Genomic DNA, 25,356 nt, shown 5'->3' on the forward strand with positions numbered 1-25,356 from the left:
GCAGAACCAGCCTTGGAAGAAGCAGAAAAATTTAGAGGTGACTGTTTAGACTGTGAATTTAAAATCATAAATTTATCACAAAGAAAACTTGAGTACTATGAAGCTTGTGTATTAAAAAAAGGCTGGACTTTTGTGCCATCAGCACGTGCTGATATTTGTGAGACTTTGAATTATTTAAAAGATTATGTCAGAAAGCTTAATTTAAGATTTTTGTATAAAGGAGGTGCTAAAGCTTTCTGTAAAGAGTTTCACAAACCTAGCTGTTTTAACCCTCCTCTAAGACCAGAATTGGAGACTTTCCAAAATGTAATGGAAAAACAACTAAGAATTTTACTAACTAATAAATATGTGAATAAAATGTATAATCTGACATGTGAATAGCATTTTGCTTTAAACAAATTGAAAAATAATGACAGTATTGTGTTGATAAAAGCAGATAAAGGTAATTCTTTGTTTGTGTTAAATAAAGATATGTATATGCAATCTATGGTTGAAATGTTACAAAATGAACAGTACTATAAAAAAGTTACTGTTGAGTATATCAAAAAGTCTTATAGGCTTATTGATACAGTAATTGAAGAATGGATGTATGAAAAAAGAATTTCCAATAAAACAGCTGACTTTTTTCAAATAAGTAATTCTGCCATTAGTAAAATCTTTGGTTTACCTAAAGTACATAAAGAGTTAGAAAAACCACCGCTTAGACCAATTGTGGCCAGCGGTGGAAGTAAAATGGAAACCATGGCTATATATGTTGATCAAAAATTGAAAAAGGTGGTAGAACTTGGAACATCTTTTATAAGAGATACTTTATCCTTCTCAGCAAAATATAAGGCTATATAAATACACCATAGTGACATTTTGGTCACTATGGATGTTAGATCCTTATATACAGTTATACCTAATGATATAGGTGCAGAATATGTTAGAGAGGAATTGTTAAAGTCAAGATTTTATAATAATGAAGAAGTTAGTTTACTTTTAGAAATTTTAGATGTTATTTTGTATTATATCTTTTTGAGTTTAATTAATGCTTTTATCAGCAAAAAATGGAGTGGCTATAAGTGCTGCAATGGCACCTAGCTATGCCAATTTACTTATGGCAGCTTGGGAAAAGCAATATATTATGAGGAATGAGCATATTTTAAAAATAGTATATTATGGTCATTTTATAGATGATCTTTTTTTTCATTTGGAGAGGAAGTGAAGATGAATCAAAAAAATTTTTGAAGAGATTAATCAAGTAAATGAGTACTTGAAATTTACTTGTAATTACAATATGGAAAATATCTGTTTTCTGGATGTAGAGGTATATAAACTAGTGAACAGGCTTTGCACCAAAATTTATAAGAAAGAAATACAAAATAATATGTTTTTAGAGTATAGTAGTATGCACCCCATGCATATGAAACATAATATAGTTAAAGAACAGTTAAAAATAATTAGTGATCTCACTGATTGTGATCATTTTTTTGTTAAGGAAAGTGAAGTTTTATGCAATCATTTTTTAGTTAGAGGTTACCCTGAAGGATTAATTAATGCAAAGTTGAAAGAAATTAAGATAGACAGACCAAATAAAATTATGCATAATGAAGCTTCAGGTTCTAAAGATATAATTACAGGCAAAACATATTATGCAATAGGTATGGTTGTTCCTTATTCTATAGATGGTGGGCAAATAAAGAAATTATTTCGAGAAAATTGGAAAATTTTAAGTAGTTTTCCAGAAATAAAAAAGGTAGTAGGAGATTTTCCCATTTTTGTTAACAAGAAAGGTAAAAGTTTTAAAAATATTTTTCAAGATAGAGTTAAATATTTTAAGGAAAAGAAGGGAAAAGTATGGAAATGTTTAAATTGTAAGTATTGCAAGCATATATACAAAAATTCCACAGATATTATTATTAATAATATAAAAGTTAAAGTGGAGAATGTAGATGTTTGCAATTGTAAGCTTGTAGTTTGTCTATTAACTCACAGTGCCCTTCATATTATATAGGTAGGACTAAAGGAGAGTTGCATAGAAGAATAAAAGAGCACTTGTATGCTATTCAAAAGTGCAACACAAATAATGCATGGGGGGAAACATTTTAGTATAAGCAAATGTCAAGGATCACCTAAATTCTCAGTAGTAGATTGAGTATTTAGTTATGAGAATAATTTGTTAGCAGAGGAAGAGTTAGATTGGAAGGAGTACTGTTGGATTATAAATTGTAATGCTAGTTTTCTGCCTGATCTCAATGAAAAGGAAAAATTTTAAACTTATTTAAAAATAAAAAAGTTAAAGCATTGAGCCAGTTTAAATAAGGTTTTTGAAGATGTCATTGCACTTGCATTAATTTATTTTTTGTAATATATAACTGTATATAGGAAGAACGCTTTTTGATATATATTGATCTATAATATTATATAAAGTTGTACATAGGAACAAAGTTTTAAAAAAGGTCATGTCAACAGATTTTAATTAAATTAATTGGGTAATTGTATGATTGTTTAATAGGTTGATTGCAGTCTTGTTTTTGTATAAGTAAGAACTGTGTTTTTTCATTATTCAGTATAAAGAAGTGAATTGTTTGACAAAAGCATTTACTTAATAGTTGGGATTTGTGTTGTGCTGTTATTAAAGCTGTTTATGGCTATTTTTCACATTTTTTGTTTGGATTTTTTGCTGTTGTGGATTTCTGTTATCTAGTAGTCCTCTCTGATAATGTCAGACCACAAAGCTGTCTCCTTCATAATAAAACTCATTTCCATGACCCTAACTAACCCTATAACATTTATGAACTATTTTAAGACAAACTTCCTATTATTAAGTGATAACCTGTCAAAAGTCCCTCTAACCTTGAGGACACTACTGCCTACATGGCATTGTTCACAGAAACCCTATACTATCATGTCAATAAATGCATAGAGACAGCTGTGCCCACCAGAAATAAGCCCAGAATTAAGTCAAAAAACAAAATACCCTTGGAGGAATCAAAACATAAACAGGTTATATAACAACAGGAAAAATGTCATAGCCAAAATTAGGAAGTGTTAAGCTAAGCATGATAAAAACACTTGAATTAATCTACATAAACAACTAAGGGCAAATTAAGTTTACTAAAGCCAAATTTGAGGTAAAGATAGCCTTTTAGGCAAAGGACAACCACAAGGCTTTCTTTAAGTTACTGTATGACTGAAACCTCAAATGTAACACACAACAGTGTGCAGAAGTGACTCCAAATGAAGTCACCAACACAGAGCCAGAAGAAATAGCAAATCTACTGGAAGGCACATTAAGCTCCAGTTTTACCCCCTCTCTCCACTTGCTGACCCCTGACAAATATCATCAAACATACCCCCCCCCCAACTATCACTAGGGAGTGAGTCCTAGATGCACTCTCTAAGGCCAAAAACACTCTATCAATGAACCCCAATAATATCTCGAATGCCTTTGTAATAACCCAAGACATGAACTATATGGACCACTGGATTCATTGGTCAGCTATAACCACCAGACAGACTTTGTGCCACATGAATGGGGAACTGCATCAGTTATCCTTCTACACAAGGGTGTGCCTTCAACAGACACTGAGAACTACAGATGCATACATCTAATTAGGCTCATATGCAAAACCATGGAAAGAATTAGTAGGAAAATTATTAATAAGGACATAGAAAACCTTCAATCACTGGATCAAATCTATTTTAGTATCGTCAAGTGCAGATCATGCCTACTCAGCCTGGTGGACTTCTTTGAGAGGGTCAGCAAGGCAATGGATAAAGGCAAAATAGTGCATACTGCCTAACCCTGTCCTGGCTAAGGCATTTGATACAGTAGCCCATTCAGTCATTGAAAACATGCTCACATGTATAGGCACAAACCCCTATGTTACACATTGGATAGACATCTAGCTCTCAGATAGGACCCAGGATGGTAGGTTAGGGGAGACCACCTCCATAATGAGGCCACTCACTAGTGGAGTCCCTCAGGGCTCTGTTCTGGATCTGCTCCTTTTTGGCATTTAGTTTCTGGAAATCAAGGCCAATGTAAAGAGGCTCTGGCTGACCATGTTTGCAGATGATTGCAAACTAGGAGAAGTCATTGAATCCCCCCAAGACACTAACATCCTACAGGAAGGACTGACACAGACAAATGACTGATGCCAATGCCATGACTTTAAACTCAGTGGCATGAAATGTCTACTAGTATCCTTTGGGAAGTCAACCACATTAGGAAATGACCTCATCAATAATACACACCTAAGGATAGAACTAGTAGTCAGGGATTTGGGTATGTATATAGCAACATGGCCTTTGACCAATGCGTCTAAGGTAGTAAGAAAATCATTCTATGTTACTTAACTTATAAGCATGGGCGTGGCACCTAGGTCCAAGGAAGTCACCATTCTACTGTATTCGGCCCACATCAGGCCAATTATTTACTACAATGCCCCCTTCAGTATGCACCTGACCAGACACATACAACAAGTGGAACATCCATGGATATTCCTCACAAAAAGGATACAGGGCATAAACAGCATGTGTTATGCAGATTGTCTCAAAGCCCTATTTCTATACTCTGTTTCATACAGACTGCCTACAGACTGTTGAGAGCAATCTATGCCTAGCATCGTACCACCCAACTGTCCAGATTTCCGCAGACTGTCCAGATTTTTGCCTTATATTTTTGGTCTGTTACTTATAAAATTTGTCATTTTCTGAATTTTTGTGGCAAATCAGCGAGGACTGAATTCACTAAATAATGACAGTCATTTGAGTTTCAGACTTTATATCCAGAAAATGCATAGTAACAAAAAAAACTTTTATTCTAGGAACTTTATAAATGTGTAAGTAACAATTTGTCCCTATTTTTGGAACTTTGTCTCACCATCACTTTTGACTTTGTCCAGATTTTTTGCACTAAGGAGTTGAGAGCTATGCCTAGCATATAAGGCACTTCCCTACACCCATATGCATATGCACAAGCATACACACATGCACTCAAGCATGTATGTGCAAACATTAACACGTGCGTGCACACACACACACACACACACACACACACACACACACACACACACACACACACACACACACACTAGCAAACAAGCCCGCTAAAGTCAATCACATTCACAGACATACACAAATTCCACACAAGTATGCTGCAACACATACACATTCACACATTCAGATTCTCAATTCCTTTTTAACTCTCCCCATGTGTAACCACACAGGTAGACACACACACACACACACACACACACGCACACACACGCACACACACACACACACACACACACACACAGACACACACACACACACATGCAATCAGTTCAGTACAGAATCACACACACACACACACACACACACACACACACACACACACACACACACACACACAGACAGTCTCACCCAGTTTCATTCATGCCTATACAGAATCATGAGCACAGCACACACACACACACACACACACACACACACACACACACACACACAAACCCACATATATCCACCCACTTATACACACTAACGCCTTCAACTCTTCACTGAACTTTCCTGCACTGCAATTGCTTCTATAGGAGTGAATGGGAAGCTATAATCTTTTGACAGCATTCACTTTTTCCTCCAACAGTGGATGTTTATGTAACTGGCAGTGTAATCTGGGATCTGCTGGTATTTCCAGTGGAGATCATATGCTAATTATTATCAATCACTCCCCATGACTGCCACATTAGCATGTGGATCTGTTAGTGGGATTGTCCTCTGTGATTAGGCTCTCCTTAATTGTAAACCTCAGCAGTAGAACTAGAAAATCTTACTGAGAGTGGGGAAATGGCCATGTTAAGGCTGCCTACTTGTGATAAGATTTTCTGAAGTCCAGGATTTGCTCATTGTGTATTCTATTTTTCTTCATTTTAATATTTAATTGCTAGTGTAGTATGCCAAGGTAACCGGTATTCAGGTGGCTTTTTAATCCTTGCACTTGAACTGTGTTTTTAGAGTTAATCAGCCTGAATAAGTTCTGTAATAAATGGAACTGAAGCATTTACTGGTTTATTTATTGCAATAAATTTTCTTATTGTTTGTATAGAAACAGTTGCAGTGGTTTTATTTCTTTTTGACATTTCATGTCAGTGTAAAACATAAAGCTTGATGAAATAAAACAGAGTTCCAGAATAAAACTAAAATTAAAATTAAATCCTAAAATCAGAGAGTAACAAATTAAAGATGCAGACATAAAACAGATAAAGTGAAAATGCTGAATTAAAAAAAAAGATATCATAATGAGCAAAAAGAAGATAAAGGATAAACAGAGGAAAAGGAAGCAATAAGAAAAACAGACTGTAAATGAAAAAGGACACTGTTGTCTTATTTTATACCTCAAACTTATCTAGAACTACCCACAAAATGTTTGCAGAGTAACGTGAATTTATTCCTTTTTTTTTCAGATTCTACACTATGTAAGAAATGTTCGCTTTAAAAGTCAAACAGACAATGAATTTTTCTTTGATTCAAATGGTGACCCTCCTGCTCTTTATGATGTAATATCATTGTTTGTTGCTGAAGATGGGACATTTGAAAATTTCAAAATAGGACGTTTTGATTCTTCAAAGCCTCTGGGAAGTGATGTCAGTATCAATATCAGTGCTATTACATGGAACAGTGACAGTCAAAAGGTCTAATCAACATCGCTTCATGTAGACATTAACAGCAAATGTTGCTTTGTTGTGAAAGTTTGTTTTGCAAGCATGGTATGAGCTATAATTGATGTGCATCTGTCATTTCATTCACCATTTATGGTTGCATTATCTATTTATTTATATAAACTGGGAATATTCTGCTCAGATTTAGATTTCACACTTTTAAGACAAGGGATGTTGGCCTGTTAGCAGGGCACTTATGCCAAGCATGATCAGGGCTCAGTTACCATCCGGGGCATAAGAAGGTTGGTCAGTCAGGAAGATTGGCTAGGACATTTGATGTCAGCTCTATTTTTTCTGGGGTGGGGAATAGAGCTCAATGCAGACGTAATAACAAAAAGCTCTAGGCTAATATTACACAATATCAATCTTATGTAATGCCACTGGGATTTATATAATGGAGCTAATGCAAAACAGCACATGTTTATGTAAAGCTCTGCAATGGCACACTACATGTACTGGTAATGAGTAGCTCATAGGTGCAAGATAACAGTGGCAATCCCTGCCTACAGTATGATGTACTGTATATCATCCAATGAATCACCTCTGCCCAGTCATAGACACTGGCTAACTACGACACTAAAAGGTAAGTCTTCCATGTAGATGGATGACCCTCCCATAGGTTAATGTAGGGTACTAATACTGTAATGAATAGGTTCATGTGTGGGCAGTCACATTGATCCCAAGATCAACAATTTAAAATGGAAAAATAAAAAATGTTCTTGTCATTTAATGTCAATCCATGCTTTTGGCACTATTTGTTTGGTACAGGCCCTTTTATAGGATCAGGATGTCCACTAGGGAGTTTATGATGGCACCATGTTTGCAGTCATCTGCAAATCTGGTCATCTGCAGTCCTTTAACATTACTTTGACCTCTGAGAAGTAAATGTTAAAGAGAAGTGGCCCAAGTTCCACTAGTATCCGGTCTTTTGGAGGAGGTAGAGCCACTCAGCCTTACTTCCTGTGAACTATTTGTAGCTAATTTGCCATCTAGTGAGTTATATAGGTGTAAACATTTATCTGCAAGTGTTTGCATATGATGATTGAGGATGGGGTGGTGCTGAATGACTTTGCAAGCCCAGATAGGCAGTGTGCACTAATATGTTCTTGTCCATTGCCTCAGTGACTTTTTTGAAGAAGTCTACCAGATTAAGTAGACACAACAGGCCCTTGATGAGTCTGAACTGGGTTGGGTCAAGAGTATGTAGGGCACCTATATCCCTATCTATTAGTTCCATTATGATACTTTATATAGCTATACAGATAAAGCTGGTTGGGCTCGTGGATCTGTAATTACGCAGGTCTTTTGTAACCCCACCTTTGTGCAAGGGAATGACTAATGCTGAACTCCAATGATCTGGCACAGTGGGTCTAGAATGTGCTGTTTCCTGATGGCTCCCAGCTGTGTTTTCACTAATTGGTGCTGCAGTGCTTAGGTTATGCTAGATCTTGCACCTACTAGTTTGTGGTGGCCAAGAAAATTATTTTTTTAAGTATCTTAGCATATGATCATTTATTTAATATGGGTATGTATGGAATGCAATGTATGTGAGTGATGCTCACAAGATGTGTTTGCGAAAGTGTGGCCATCAGCTTCATTAGCTACTTGCCTTTCTCACAAATAAACAGTTACAAGTTAAGGAAAAGATCATTATTTTGGAGAATAAGTTAATTCTTACTTTGGCAATATATGCCAGATGCAATGAAACTGACAACAGAGGGTAAACTAGCCAATAGACCTTCCACTTCTGACCAAGGGGCATCAAGGAAAGATAAGAGAATATAATAGCATTTCAGTTCCTGGATTAAAATATTATTTCAAAGAAAAATAGTAGGTGTAAATTAATTTAGGTTTGAGAACTAAGTTAGCAGTATGTAGTCAACGTTCTAGTCTAACTTGGATATAAGGTCACTAGATGGATTTTAAGTGTGAATAAGGGAAGATAATAATTTTTCAGCTCCTTGTTAATGTATTGATGTGGTATAAATTAATAACTGTAGGTAGAAAAATTAGGTTCAAGCACCACAATCCGGTATGCAGTAAATAATTTGGTCTAGACTAGCTATGAGATCAGCTTAGATGAGCAGTAATGTTCTGCTGCATTACCCTGTGATTTGTATAGCTCTAAACAGACTTTGAAGAGAACTAAGGTTCATAAGTCAGAATCTGAAATTTGAGTTTGTCTGCGCCCATTGATGACAGAGTTGCACAGCACTGTGTAGTGCACCATGCACCACTGTTAAACTCAGGAGATAAAGTGAAAGAAATAATAAATGCAACTACAACTCCAGGCAGTAATATCCACCCTTCAAAAACAGCAGAAAATTATTCCCTGCCATAGAATAACCACTACTGCCCTCACCAAGTTCACACTCTTACCAAAACTAGCTAATTATTCTCTCAGGACTCTGTGCTGGGTACTCTCCTTTTTTGTATCTACTTCTTGGAAGTCAACGCCAACATTAAGGGCTTCTGGCTAACCACGTTTGCAGGTGATTTCCCCAAGATACTAATATCATCCTAGAAGGGCTATTACAGACAAATGACTGGAGTCACACATACATTTTAAAACTCAGTGCCAAGAAATGCATAAGAGCACCTTTTGGGAAACTAATTCATTGATAGCACACCACTAAGAGTAGACCATTTATTTGGGGATGTATGTCAACAGTAAAATAGGCGTTCAACCAACATGTGTCTAAGATAGTAAAGAAATCAATCTATGTTGTTCAAATTATAAGCAAGGGCATGGCACCTATGTCCAAAGAAGTCCATTGTACTCAGCCCTCATCAGACCCACAATTGAATATAATACTCTCTTCAGTATGTTCCTGACTAGACACATTGAGCAACTGGAATATCCACAGATGTTCCTCACAAAAAGAATACAGGGCATTAGTAACATGTCCTATGAGGATTGCCTCAAAGCCCTATCCCTACACTTTGTTTCCTACAGACTGTTGAGGGGTGATCTATTTCAATCATACAAGGCATTCCAGGATCCCAGTCTGATAGACCTCTTGCATATCGGCAAAACAAATAGCTTCAGAACTACCCGAGCCAGGGACTTAAACCTTGCTTGAGACATACATAAGATATGTTGGAGGTTCGGTCATCTGTCTCACAGAATATCCCTTCTCTGGAGCAGGCTTCCCATACATGTGAAGCACAGTTCTTCCCCAAACCTATACAAGTATAGCTTGGACCAGTGGATGGGAAATCAGAACTTCACCCCTGGTCTGTCATATACATCTCTAAAACATACAGGCAAACTGTACATGTTTGACCACACATGCCCTAGCTTACATATGTCCATAAAAATAACGTCTAGGGCTCCACTTAGGATGCATGGTTAGGCTTAAAAAGGGACTTGCAGTTGTTAGCCTAGTATATACCTTGTATGAACTTATGAATCTATGAGCTGAAACTGTCATTTAATGTAAGAATAAATGTAAAAGTGGGGAAAAGAATTGAAAGTCACAGGGAGAACATTTTTTTCTGATAAAATTGATATGTTATTTAATAGATTAACAAAGTAGAACACTGAGGAGCTATTAATGTCAGAAACAATGAGATAACCGTAAAACAAACAAATATAATAAATTTTAGTCAAAGAGACTGAGACTGTAAATTAATGTAAAAAAAGTTAAAAAGAAGTGCAAAATCACAAAGAGAACAGTTAGTTTAACTAGACAGAGGTGCAATGCGATACATTAATAGCTAGGTGTCTCTCAGTAGAACAAAGCTAGCAACATTAGCTAAACAAATTATAAAAAAAGATGCAAAATTCAATAAACTAAGACGTAAAATACAAAAAAGCACCAGAATGACAATAAGTACAAAATGAGACAAGTACTTTTCTGGCTTTCATGTGACATTTAAGTTTGGAAACGCCAGAATAAAAAACCTCTTCTCAGCACATATGCTTCCAGTTTAGCTATCCTGAAGCCTTGGGAAAAGGCACCAGGCAAATGGTTACAAGAACTGTTAAACTAAGTGAACAAAGTGAAAGCGCAAATAGAAAATCAGCTAGAACTCCAGCCAATAATGTCCATCCATCAGAAACAACAGCAAATTATCCTATACCATACCTTCTACTACCCTTAGAAAGTTTATATACTGACCAGAAAACCAACAGAAACTGTAATGTAACGTAACATCAAATTTAAACTGCTGAAAAGGGAGAATACTTTCTTTAGCAAAAGGTAGATAATATGCTATCTTGCCTATTCAGAAAGTTGAACACTTAGTGTATAAAATGGAGGAGCTTTTAATCACACAGACAGCAAGGAAACAGTAAAATGCAAAACATAAGTTATTTTAGTCAAACAGATAAACTGTAATTTAATGTAAAAAGTGATAAAAAATGTATAAAGTTATGGGGAGAACAAGTAGTTTAACCGGAGAGAGGTGAAATCTGATACACTAACAGCCAACTGACTATCAAAAATAAAAAGCCAGCAACTCTAGCCAAACTGTAAAAAGTAGCAGAATTCAATAAAATTAGCCATGAAATACAGAAAACACAAAATGACAATAAGCGTAAAATGAAACTAGTACTTTTCTGGTTTTATGTCAGTTTAAGCTAATAAATGCCAGAAAAAAACTATTTTCTGAAGAAGTGCTTCCAGATCAGCATTCCTGAATTCTTGGGGAAATATGCCAGGCAAATGGCCACAAGCACTATTAAACTAAGGAGATAAAGTGAAAGAAACAATAAAAACATAGAAATCCAACTAAAAAGATCTGCCTCTTAGAAACATAGACTAAGTATTATTGCTTCCACCAGAATTAAACCCTGACCACAGTACTAACTAAAACTTTAATTTAATGTGAGAAAAAGAGTGGAAAGCCACAGACACCACAGGGAGAGAACTTTGTCTAGCAAAATGGAGATGTCATCTAGCTGATTAACAAAGGGAAGTTTGCAATAAAATAAAATGATCTATTAATCACACACACAGCCAGGCAATGGTAAAACATAAAACACAAGCAATTGTAGTCAGTCTGAAACTGCAATTTAATGAAAATCAAGTGCTAAAAAGCATAGAATTAGAGAGAGAAGTTTATTTAGCTATAGAGAGAGGTGCAATTTGATAAACTAACAGCCGGTTGACTGTTAAAAATACAAAGCCAGCAACTTTAGCTAACCAAATTGCAAAATTCAATAAATTCAATAACATCTGCTATAAAACATAGAAAACACCAAGACAACTAAGTGAAAAATGAAACAAATACTTTCATTGTTATTATGTAAAGTTTAAGCTTGGATACACCAGGAAAAACTCTTCTCATCACATGTTCTCCCAGCTCAGTTTCCTGAACTATTTGCAAACAATGTCAAATAAATAACTAAGAACACCATTAGACTGATGAGACAAAGTGAACAAACCAATGAAAATAGCTAAAACTCCAGACAATAATGTCCACCCCTCAGAAATGGCAGCAAATTCTCTACTGCCATAGAATAACCACTCCAGCCAATAATGTTCTGATAACCAGTAATGTTCTAATAATTATCTGATCTTCTTTCAGCTTTTCCCGGTTAGGGGTCGCCACAGTGGATCTGTCTGCTCATGACTGGCAGTGGAGTTTTACAGTGTCGAGTTGCCAGCCCGGCACCCTACCTTCCAAAGAAGGCACACACTCACACCTAGGGCCAATTTAGAGTGTTCAATCCACCTACAGCATGTCTTTGGGATGTGGAAGAAAACCAGAGCACCTGGAGGAAACCCATGCAACCACAGGGAGGACATGCAGACTCCACACAGAAGGCACCCCAGCCAAGGATCGAACCGGAGAACCTCTTGCTGTGAGTTGGCAACGCTAACCGCTGCACCACTGTGGCCGCCCCTAATAATTATCTGATCACCCCAAACAATTTAAGCTAGCAACCAAAAGTCACTTTAAAAAACATTGGTCCTGTCATTGGTACTCACCCTACCTGATTATTGCCTGCCTTTTATAGTACAGATAAACTAACTTCCTAAAACTTATCATTAACTACTTTGTCCTACGCTTCCTATGCAACCTCCAAAGCTTCTTCTATACTCTGTTCCCTAAAATTCTTATGTAACCTTTTAAGTTTTTGCTACTGTGCATGCAAAACCTTATAATTACTCAACTTTCTTTTTAAACCAAAGCATACAACTTATTCTACTCGTTTAACTCTCTTTTTAAAACAAAATATACAACCTATTCTACTTTTTTAACATTCTCCTTTTTGTTTATAGTACAGTTTTATCTATCAAAAATATACATGTATGTAGCTTATGTATTTTAACTGCCAAAATTCTCTATTGCTATTTTTATTGAAATGCATCTGTATTGCTATTTTTATTGCATTGTATATCTTTGGAGCTTTTCTCCCCGGGCCTCCGCTGAAAAAGGGCAACAGCTCAGCCAGACATTCCCGGCCAACAAATGTAAAATAAAAATAAATAAATAAAATAAAATAATGCCCTACTCATAAATGGTCTGGCAACTGTTAGAAACACAAAGCCAGCAACATTAGCCAAACTGTAAAGGGATGTAAAAGTCAACAAAATAAGCTATATGATACAGAAGATACCAAAACAATAAGTGAAAAATGAAACAAGTGCATTCTTACTTTTAAGTGAAGTTTAAGCTTGGAAAGATCAGAAAAACTTTGCTCAGCACACATTTCCAACTCAGCTTTCCTTAATTCTTTGGAAAAAATGCCAGCAAAATGGCTACAAGTACTATTAAACTGAGGAGACAAAGTGAAGAAACCAATATAAAAAGAGCTACAACTCCAGCCAATAATGTCTACCCCTCAGAAACTGAAGCAAATTACTCCCCGCCACATAACCACTAATGGTCACAGCAAATTTACACTCTAACCAGAAGACTAACTGAACTTGAAATTTAGTACAAGATTAAATGTAAAAGTAGGAGAAAGAGTGGAAAGTCACAGCACACCTTGTTTAACAAAATGGAGATATTATCTAACAGATTATCAAAGGAGACAATTCAGTGTAACAAAATGTAGGATCTATTAATCACACAAATGTGATTAATAGATCATCCATTTTTTTACACTGAGTTCTCACCATTGTTAATTTTACAGTAAATTTTAGTTTCAGTTAGTCAGCTGTAAAATCTACAGTATGAGCAATTTTTAGTCAAACAATGTGAAACTGTAATTTAAAATAAAAAATTAGTAAAACTGTATGATCACAGGGAGAACAATTATTTTGGGTTCCTATTACTTGATCAAACTTCAACAAGTTTGAACCCTATATGGTTGAAACCATATAGTCAAATTTGCAGAAGTCCGACCACATAAAAAAAAACTTACAGGTAAAACAAACCCTTGCAAGCAGGGGGGCAAGCCCCCTGCACCCCCCCTTACCCCCCGCTCTTTAAATATACCAACTCTGAGACCACACTATAGTGTGGAAAGGGAATATTTCCCTTTACTGCACTGTAATACAATTTCAGAGTTGGTATATTTAAAGATCAGGGGGTGTGGGGGTGCAGGGAGGCTTGCCCCCCTGCTTCAACAGTTAGTTTACTGTTGCATGTTGTTTTTATTTTTTTCCATGTTCGAAGTTTTGAAACTTTGAGCAGATAATTTCAATATTGTCGTGTTTGAAGTTTCAAAACTTTGATCACGTTATAGGAGCCCAATTATTTTAACAAAAGGGCAGCACAATCTGGTGCATTAACAGACACAACTGTAGAAATAAAAATACAGCAACTTTATTTGTACTGAGGATTAAGGTTGTGAGCTTTTGTCCCTGTGGTACAGAGCTTTATTCCCTTAGCCCTCATTGGACTACTGTATGACCTTGAAGATGTCACATAAGCAGGCAGTGTTTAGTGGCAACTGGCAATTAGGGGTAGATTCATCAATGGTCACTAGACCACAAGCCTAATAAATACCTATGAACCTATTTAAGCAAACAAACTATAAAAGGTTATAGTATTTGAAAAAAATGCACTAAAAAATACAGGAAAAAAATTAAAACAAATACAAAATGAAACAAGTACTTTCTGTCTATATATATATATATATATATATATATATATATATATATATATAATATCAGATTTATGTCAGTTGATCAAGTTTTCAGAATTTCAAAATTCATATCTGCAAGACAACATGATCAAATTTTTGAAAACTCGAACATTAAAAAAAAAAAAAACACCACATGCAAATTATATATACCAACTCTTTGATCGCTCTACATTGAGGAAAATGGTAAATTTCCTGATCCTCATTGTACCACGATCTGCAATCAAAAGCTTTGAGTTTTCGAAAATTCGATTATATCATCTCACCAATATGAATTTTGAGTTTCTAAAAACTTGATCAACTGGTAAGGATCCATAATATCATATCTTTGTTGATTCAACTGTCTTCTGTGCTCTTGCTCAGCTAATATTATAATCAGATTGTCAAATTATGAAGTACAGGCTATTAACTGTTTTTATAATTTGAAAATTCTTTATATATTATAGAATCTATTAAATTGGCTATAATTATATTTAATTGAACAACTTTGCGTTAAGATACGAATTGAAGTACTACTGTCTAATACTGTGCAAAATTTCACTTTATTATTATGAATATTATATTGCTAGCTGGAATATAAGTAACTACACAGCTGCATGATTTTGAATCTGTTATAAATATAAACATTCCTGTATCTGTACAACCACTGTTTTACTTAAGTTTTCATAGCATGGACTAATTAATTGCATTTTGTTCAAAGATAAAATATACTATCCATATCTTAAACATGACACTTCATATGAAGAAAGATATCTAAAGAAAAATGTATTAGTACCCTTGCCAGGTTAATACATATCACCTGCATTCCTATCCATTACACTACATTATGAGAACTTCATGAGATGGAGGAAAAGTTGTTTTTTTTTCTCTTATTTTCCCTTTTTTGTTTTTTCTTTTATATTTCCATTCCCATTTCCATCCATGTCTCTCATTTCCCTCTTTTATTTCCCTTTCCTTTCTTTCTCTTCCTTTATTCTCTTTTCCTTTCCTTTTTCTTTCTCTTGTCTCCCCTTTTATAACATTTATATTCTAATAATATTAGGTCTGAAAATATTGCCATTAGTAATAAGTTATCACTAGTTTCTTAACTATTGACCAGTAACATGTCAAAATCCGACTGGATGTACAACTTGGACAACTGGATGGGGAACAGAAAATTCATCCCTGGTTTGGCACCTATGTCTCTAATGGACACAGGCAACCTGTAAATGGTTCATCTCCCAGGCCCTGCTTGTAAATGTTTCATTCACAAAGCCCTGCTTACTTATCAAGGGTATCAGAACTTGTCAGAGATTTGGGATGCATGACTAGGCTTCAAAAGGTCGTAGTTGTTAGCCTAGTAAAAACCTATGAACCTATTAAATCAACCAATCTCTATATGAAAAAGTGAGAGGTACCAACATTTGACAATTCAGAACAGTTCATTCCATAAAGTTTGAGCTTTAATTAATACAGATTTTTATATTTATGATATTTTAAATCCAGCAACATTTACCTAAGCATCTCAGAGAATGCAGGTTTCAATCTTTCAATGCCTGTTGTTAAAACTGATTATAACTAATATCAGTATTTCAGTTAGAGAAAGCAAATCTCTTGTGAAGTTTCTCCAATCTCCGATAAAAACAAAGTAAAGGAAAAAATAATTCATATAATAAATCTTGAAAACATATATGTAGATTTTTAATTTAATGTTCTAAACATATTTTCAGTGTAAACATTTAGGCATCTGTAATAATGTCAGAGCACTAGAATGTATCATCTCTAAGTGGTTAGTAATAATAACCATTATACAAATTCTCCTTTTCTTCCATTCAAAACATGATTGGCACATAGTTTATTATATAATTCATAATGAAAAATCTTTCATTGATCTACATCTGTGGTTAGGCTACTATATGTTTAAAGGGGGAGGAAGAAATAATTTTTACAGTCATGAACTATAATTTTTCTACATGAAATTGCCATAATTTTTCTAAACTGCTATTATAATATATCTGTATTGCACCTCTAATTTGTCTCATAGCCAGTCTGTAACACTGTCCCTAACACTACAACATGACAAATATAAATATGTGGTCTGCTACTACCTAGCCTGCAGATACAAAGATCTACCAATACCATAACTGTATGGAAGCTTTGCCATGACAGTATGAATAATAGCAGTGCCTCAAAACCCGTGCCCAACAGCCAAACGTAAAAGAGAAAGTCCACTTCCACTAACATCCCTGCATAGATTTTAACATTATATCTATATTATTTTATTTTAAAGAGAAGATACCTTATTAAAATAAATTATAATGTGTACAGAAGCTCTAGCAAGACTGGAAATTGATGCATGTTGCCCATCCTTGCAGTGAGTCCGAACCTCTGGTTACTTTTGTCAACTCAAGCCACTGGGACCTTGAAGCATGAAAAAGCAACATACTTCTTCAGTAGTTTGCACTACCACAACATTTGCTTAATCATAATGTTAGCCTTTAATGGAAAAATTATGTTGTTAGCAAGTACTCATTAAAATAAAAAAAAATCACACGGATGTATAGTCAAAATGTTATAAAGACATCATACCCATTTATAAAACTTGAAAATAAAAAGAAAGATTAAGAATATTGCTATTTATTTTTTATTATGCCTACTATAATTATTATATAAATAATCTGCTAAATATCAAAAAATTATTTTATGATATATTTTAAGAACATAGCAGATAACACTGTCCTGGGGATTCATAAATTTCACATCCATAATCTCAGCCAAGCTAGCACTATTGACATGGTGTGCATAATAAGCAGCAATGCTAATCATATCTATATGTGCCAGGCCAGTGTACATGATAAAGAACTTATTGGGGCTGTAGCACAGACCCAAGGCTAGATCATGGTAAACCAGTTGATGGCCACATTGAGCAACAAGCCATTGAGGTAAACAATTTTGGTGCACAAGCACCTCTAGCAGTGGATGCCATTGCACATGCACAACTGCATAATGGTAATATAATCAACAACAATATATATAAGTATATGGATCTACGTCAGTTGATCCAACTTTTAAATGTTCGAAGCGCATATGGCTGAGACCATAACCGAACATTTAAAAGTTCGAACATTTAAAAAAAAAAAAACTTAACTAAACATTTGCAGTGGGGAGGAGCCCCCCTGCACCCCCGCTACTGAAATATACCAACTCCGAGATCGCACTACATTGCGGAAAAGGGAACTCTTCCCACTCCACACTGTATGGGGATCTCCATTCAGATGGTTCAAATTTTTAAAAGTTCAATCATATGGTCTTGGCCATATGTGCTTCGAACTTTTAAAAGTTCAATATATACAGCGGAGATAGGATACAATAAAGTAACATGATGTACCAACATGCACTAGTCCTGACAACATCTGAGTGTCAGCATTGAACCTATAATATACCACAAATGTGATAAGAAATGTAATATATTTTAATTTAAGGAGAGTTCATCCAGCATTGCAGTCCACATACCAGTATATCAACAGTTTACTGCAAGGGAAGCCACTGCAGCAGTCAGAATGCAAGGTTTCATAAAACACATATATCAGAGAAATGCAGACAATTACACAATTACAGACAGATGACAAAAAGATACAGAATAGTTGTCCAAGGAACACACCTCATAACTTCAACACTTGAATAGTTCATAGCAGTGCATTAGCAAGGGGAGCCACTGTAGTAGTCAGTATGGAAACGGTTATTGAAACACATATAATCTGGAAATGCAGTAAATGTGCAGACTGTAAACAGGAAAGTTATAAAACAACATAAACCACCAGGGGATTTGAAACCATCAACCAATGTAGTGACACAGTGCAATTCATTGCATAAATACACCCAGCCATAAAAGAACTTGAAATAATGACAGTAGCTGTATTTTATTTCAACTGGGTTTGTTCATCAAGGTTTAGCTCATCTGTGCAACTGGTTAGCACATGCTAAGTATTTTCCTTTAGTTTTACTAGGATATGGATTACCATTTCTCTTTGATTACTATTGGCTGTTGATGCTGCTCTCTTCCATCTGTCATGCAATGTATGACAACAGGAATATGACTTGAATTACATGCTCATTCATGGCATGTGTTTGGTGTGTCTATTTATTAACCATAACATAGTCTGAAAATGTGAGTGCAGGACAGACTGAGATGAAAAGGTGAAGCAAGCAGAGGGTATAACACAAGGTAAGCTAATACAGAATGAACAGGTTAACAGTGGAATAGGTGTCGATATCTCCCAACGTCCTAGCTCAACAAAGGCAGAATAATCTAGAAATATATTGTTAGAAAGCGCCAGCATCCTCTGCATAATGTACACACTTTTGATAGGATTTTTTACTGTTAGGGGACTGGAACATATGATAGCATGAAAAGATAAATAAGCATGAATGGAAATGACCCCATGCCTATGTCACTGGTATGTTTGAAACCAGTGTATTAGAAAGGCATGCCACAGAGGCACTCTTGCAAAAGATGACTGGAAAACACATTTCAGGGGAATGGTACACATGATAGCAGGGCAACAAAAATGCACCTAGTTGGGTTCAAACACCTACCTTTTTCTGATGATATTCTATAGACCAAGAAATGAGCAAGACAAATGACAAACACATCTACTGAACAGGTCTGAATAGATACATTTTAGGGAAATTTTAGATCAGTGTTCAAGAGTAAAAACTAAACAGCAGTAAACAGCATACCAGCCAACATAGAAGGGGATGAAAGCCCATGTGTTAAGTACACATCACTGCATGAGTAGACAGAGGCATGGAAGCTCTCACATGCACATATCATGTTTCCCTTATTTTAAAACTTGCATGGAACATTTGTAGCAAATGACAGTGATTTTTCATCAGCAGGCTACAAAGTAGATCACCACAGAAATTAACCCCTGCCTGCCTAATACTCTCTAGAGCACTGCATTATTCACTGAAGCAACAGCAGAGATTATAGCAAGGGGGAAGAAAACATACATTTCAAGGAAAACTAACAACATTGTGGAAGACTAAAAAATGATATTGCTAAAACAGTAGGCAACAATTAGAGAATGAAAATATGCCCCTTACTGTATTGACAATGTATATATCAATAACAGGCTGCAGTACATACATACAAACATACATACATACATACATACATACATACATACATGCATACTATTCTTACCCTTAACACTTATATGCATTGCAAGTACTTACTGCAAAGTATAGACTGTTTGTCAGACTGCTACAACTTAAACTTCAATGGAAGTGTTTCACTGTGTGACTAACTGATATTCTACAGACCAGCACATTAGTGAGGGACACCACAGAAGAATGTATAAGGTTGTAAGAAAGCACACATTTCAAGGGAGTGAAAGAACACTGTTGAAGACTATAAAATGGACATTGTACCTAGTATGTAAAAATCAGGGACTCACACTCTCCCCTAATGTATTGACAATGCACATATCACATTATGACTACAAAGACAAAGTGTCACAATGCTACTATTAATGTCACATTGAGTCTATATTGCCTGGTGTTGTACATCAGTGGTACGTTCAGTTGCATGGTAGATGATGATATCTTACCACGTTTAAAGGATTTACTTGGTCTTTGCCATAGGATGAGAACTACCATTTTTCTGTGCTTACATAAGATCAGCAAAGTTGCTATCCGCCAGCCATTGCTCAAATTATACTTCAGTCAGATTTTCTTCTTGAAGTAAAAGCCATTTTGGCCATGTGTGTGTCTGATAATGTGTATCTAATAAGAGTAAAGGTTGTGATTGGTATAGGACTGGGAAGAAAAGAGCAGCAAGGCATGAGATGAGAGATGTTGAGGAGATAAGTATTGAGAAGGATGGAGATAATTGAGAAAGTAGTTAGACATCAATGGCTATGAACCCATGATTTTCACAATGAGATAACACATATCATTAGTGAGGACAGACACTGAAGCTGTATGACTGTTACTGGGTCATTAAGAAGACACATATTTGTGATATGTTGCAGTTTTACAGAGTTACTACTGTGTGTGTTTTGTGTTTATTTTTGATCCAGGTAGGATGTTGGGCAGGGGAGCATTGAACTAAAATTAAAAGTAGAAGGGCAAAGAAATTAGCATGCTAGTTGAGTTAAAGGGGATTGTGCTGGATGGAATTGGGTTAGGAGGATATATAAACTGTTTAACCCAACAGCAATGAATGAATCGATGACAAACTGTTACATACACATAGTATATGCTTATTGATGCTTAGTATCATTCTATATATACATTTTACATACTAACTGCAGGTAGGAATTATTTATCACACTGCTGCATATTAAACCTTAGATTTGAACCCCTGCCTGCATGACTCATATTTTCTAAACTTGTGTAATAATGACACTGAAGAAATTATACAGTAGTTGTTGTCAGAAAGCATACAATTCAAGGAATGTTACCAACAGTGTATGACACTGTAAATAAGCAGTGTTAAATAGATGACAGCACTCAGAGTATCAAAGAATATCAAAACCCTCTACCCATTTTATACATCCCTAGCAAACTGGCACATCCAAGTAGTATGCATTACTTTATGCATGTCTTTGTTTATTTATTGACATTTGTTTACCAGGAAAGTCCAACTGGGATAATATCCCATTTTCAACAGAGGAGGGGGGAGAAAATCTTCACAGAGCTCCACTTCATATTTGTTTACTAAGACATTATTGTATAGTGCTCATTGATTTTCAAAGTGATGGAAAGTACTCATCCTTTGATTCAAAGCCCTGCCTCCCTTTCTAACTCATATTCGCTTGACCTGTGTACTAGCTACTGATATTACAGAAGAACTTTTAATGCAGTTGTCAGAAATCACACATTTAAAGGGAGTATTGTAATAATGTGGAAGTCTGCAAAATGAGCATTGTTAAGCATACACCAGTAATCAGGGAATTAATCCCCAACACCCTTACTGACATCATTTCAGGAGTACATCAACCCCCCCACATGCCTTACTGACATCATATCAGAAGTACAATGAGCCATAACTGTTATTACAGTCAATAATGTCATTTTATAAAGAAAAAAATAACCAGCCATATAACTTTAACCATAAGAATAATGACAAACATGAACAACAGATAACTTGTTTTTAAGTGTTTTTTTTTTTTTTTTGTTAATCCCAAGAACTTCATCTTTTAAAGATATTGAAATGTCTTAAAAATCTATTGCTGTGGTTCTGTATGATTTATTAATGACAGGTAAAATTTACAGGGATAGGTTTAATTACTTGAATGTTAGTAAACTTACTATTCCCCCTTTTGTTATACCTAAGATTCATAAGAATGTGACTTCCCCTCTCTCATTAAGACCCGTAGTTGCATCTGCTCGTTCAAAAATATAACCTATGGCCAACTATACTTGTGATGCCCCACCACTGAACCTGCAATTAAGAGCCTCAGTCGTCACCATTGCCACCAGTGGGAGACATACACTGATAGGATGACAAGGTAAACACACAGTATTACCAGATGCAGATATCTGCATCAAGTGTAATTTTCCTTAAGAGCACACAGAGACCACCATCAGTCTGGGGCTGGTTTCTCCATCTTTCTCCAGATCCTCAATGAGACTCCCCAGTGGCACAGCTATAGAGTTGAGATCTCAGCTGAGTGGCCAAGCCAAGGCCTCTGGCAACCTCTCTGTCCAACCAGTGCTTCATATCCCTGCCCAAGTAGCTGACACACACAATTTGAGGTTTGATTTACACACACACACACACATACACACACACACACACACACACACACGCACACACACACACACACACACACACACACACACACACACACACACACACACACACACACACACACGCGCACACACACACACACACACACACACACACACACACACACACACACACACACACACACACACACACACACACACCTGGGAAAGGCTGGCACAGGTTTATTAGCTATGCTGCCTATTGCCCAGACTTTAAGGTATTTATCCCTGCCACCAGCCAGATCCTTAACAGCTACTTTAAGGCCCTTAACAAAGGGTGTCCACTCTTACTGTGTAATGTTACTATTAATACAAATAGTAGTTTGACCAAGAGCAAGGCTATTAGGAGTGGCCCACAGTATCACCAAATAAATATGCAAGTACTCTCAGAACTTAAATATCTCTGCACAGATCAGCCACAATGAAGGATTTAAATATATTTAATAATGATTAATAAATGAACAAAACAATACTAAATATATATTTACAGTGACATCAGAGTTAAAAATCATAGGGAATATTTAAAACAACATTGCAGGACAGTCTCAAATAAATGAAGAAAAACATCTAAACTGTGCTTTACTATATTTCTGACTAAATCTAGGAGAATTACTATACCCTAGTCAACTTACTTACAGAGCAAGGCAGCTATGGTGAATGGTTCTTCACTAGTAGTTGTCAAGTCAAAGACAGAATACATAACGCTGTGCCTCTTTCTCTCAGAGAGCTCTCAAGTTAATATCGCAAAGATTACTGCTGGGCTAGCTTGTAGAATGACATAATTTCTTGTCATCTGACTTCTAGTCCCCAGGCCCAAAATAACCATCAGTGGCAGCTGGTAGCATTTAGCATCTACCTCTAAAAATACATAGACAATGGCTTTTCTTCAGATCTTTGACAAATGCTGCAAGTCATAAAACAATAAAACACTTCCAAGGCAATACAGAGAGTTCCCTAGTTTTAGATATTGTGTCGCCTTGCTGAATTGAAACTGAAAGATATATTTTATTGTGTAGCCATAAAGTAATTTAATTTCAGCTATTTTTCTGAAGTTTTGCTGGACTAAAGTTAACCTCCTGTTTTCCAGTTTACACTGTTAAAATATATACATGTACACAGTTACAATAGTGCATCTACATTTCTGTTCTTTTCCAGTAGGGCACACTGTGGATCTGTTTTAAACACAAGCATTTTGCAAACCCTTTTCATCACACATATCTGTACAAACAAGTCTTATATACCCTAACATGCAGTTCTGATGCATTTGTAACACAAGCATCTTACATGAAGCATGTTGACATTCACATATAGCATATAACCATTTACAAAATTCCAGACAGCTGTGCTGGCAGTATCTCCCTTTGTCACACTTTTATATAAATCATGTTGATACTCACAAATAGCATATAATTATTTACAAAATTCCACGTAGCTGGGCTGGCAGTATCTCCTTTCATCACAATATTTATTTGAAATTAAAATATTTTTTGTGATAAAGAAGCATGTTTACAAACTTCTGGGCCTTTTTTACAAATGTTATATGGAGCTGATTTCAGAATGGATACATTATTGGTTACTATAGATTTAAAGGATTAATTTTCTTCTATACCACATGATATATGAATGGATCGGTTCTCCCAGGCATTAGTGTCCTATGAAGCATTAACTAACAGGAACATTAGGAATAGTATTTTATTTATGGAACAGTACTCCACAGTAATTTTGTATTCTTTGAAGGGAATATTTTAAACAGATTATGGTTGTAGTGATGGGACCAGCTCCTGCACCTATTTATGCCAATATTAATGGGAACATAATTTTACTTTTTTAAACTGGAATATTTGATACGGGCAGCCACGGTGGTGCAGTGGTTAGCATTGCTGCCTCACAGCAAGAGGTTCTCCGGTTTGATCCTCAGCTGGGGTGACTTCTGTGCGGAGTCTGCATGTCCTCCCTGTGGTCGCGTGGGTTTCCTCTGGGTGCTCCGGTTTCCTCCCACATCCCAAAGACATGTGGCAGGTGGATTGGACACTCTAAAATTGGCCCTAGGTGTGCATGTGAGTGTACCTTCTGTGGAAGGTTGGGCGCCGGGCTGGCAACTCGACACCGTAAAACTCCACTGCCAATCAATGTGCAGACAAGGTGATCTGCTGTGGCGACCCCTAACCGTGAAAAAGCCAAAAGAAGAAGAAACTGGAATTTTTGATATATAACATTTTATTTTATTTTTTTTCTAGATTTTTGAATGATATTTTATGATTTGGAAGGGTGATTTGCAAGTTTTGAAAGAATTTGTGGTTTTGATTAATTATTCTACAGTTTTTTTTAATTTATATTTAACTGGAATAATAAATCTATTATTTTTTTTTTAGATATTGAAATATATAACATTTTTGATAAGAAGAGTTATGCATCTACTATATATAATAAACACACTTTTTTGAATACTTATTTACATTTTCATAGTGCCAGCATGTAAACAAAACATCTAATAAAGGGACAAATGGTTAGTTTATCCTGTATTATTTTACAACAATCAATATTTCTTAAGGAAATTAATACTCTTAAAGATATGCTTTATAGAAGAGGATACCAGGTTGGGTTAGTAGAAAGAACATAAAAAGATGTATTTAAAAGAGAAATTACCTTTAAGCCCATTTTGAGGGATAACAAATTGAGAAATTCTGCTGAAACTAGAGAGAAAGTTGGTGTCACATTTAATAAAACTATGGTATTACCATTTAGCAGTAATAGTGATAGTGATAAGATTAAGGAAATTATAGTTAAACATTGGAATATGAACATCAATTCAAATGATATTTTGAAAAACAAATTGGATAATATAAGCAT

The 25,356-nt window shown here is 35.6% G+C and overlaps 1 protein-coding gene across 1 annotated transcript in view; it reads left to right on the forward strand.

The window, feature by feature from the left end:
• The first annotated feature begins 495 nt into the window (after nucleotides 1-495).
• LOC122797123 (vomeronasal type-2 receptor 26-like) overlaps nucleotides 496-25,356 on the forward strand; it is a 93,372-nt gene continuing 68,511 nt past the window's right edge. Inside the window, exons 1-2 of the mRNA XM_044065920.1 lie at nucleotides 496-777; nucleotides 6,432-6,659. Of these exons, the coding sequence (XP_043921855.1) occupies nucleotides 496-777; nucleotides 6,432-6,659 (510 nt within the window). The remainder of the gene's footprint in view (nucleotides 778-6,431; nucleotides 6,660-25,356) is intronic.

The sequence above is a fragment of the Protopterus annectens genome, chromosome 3.part0 (genome assembly GCF_019279795.1).
Source record: "Protopterus annectens isolate FY-2018-M chromosome 3.part0, PAN1.0, whole genome shotgun sequence".
NCBI lineage: Eukaryota > Metazoa > Chordata > Ceratodontiformes > Protopteridae > Protopterus > Protopterus annectens.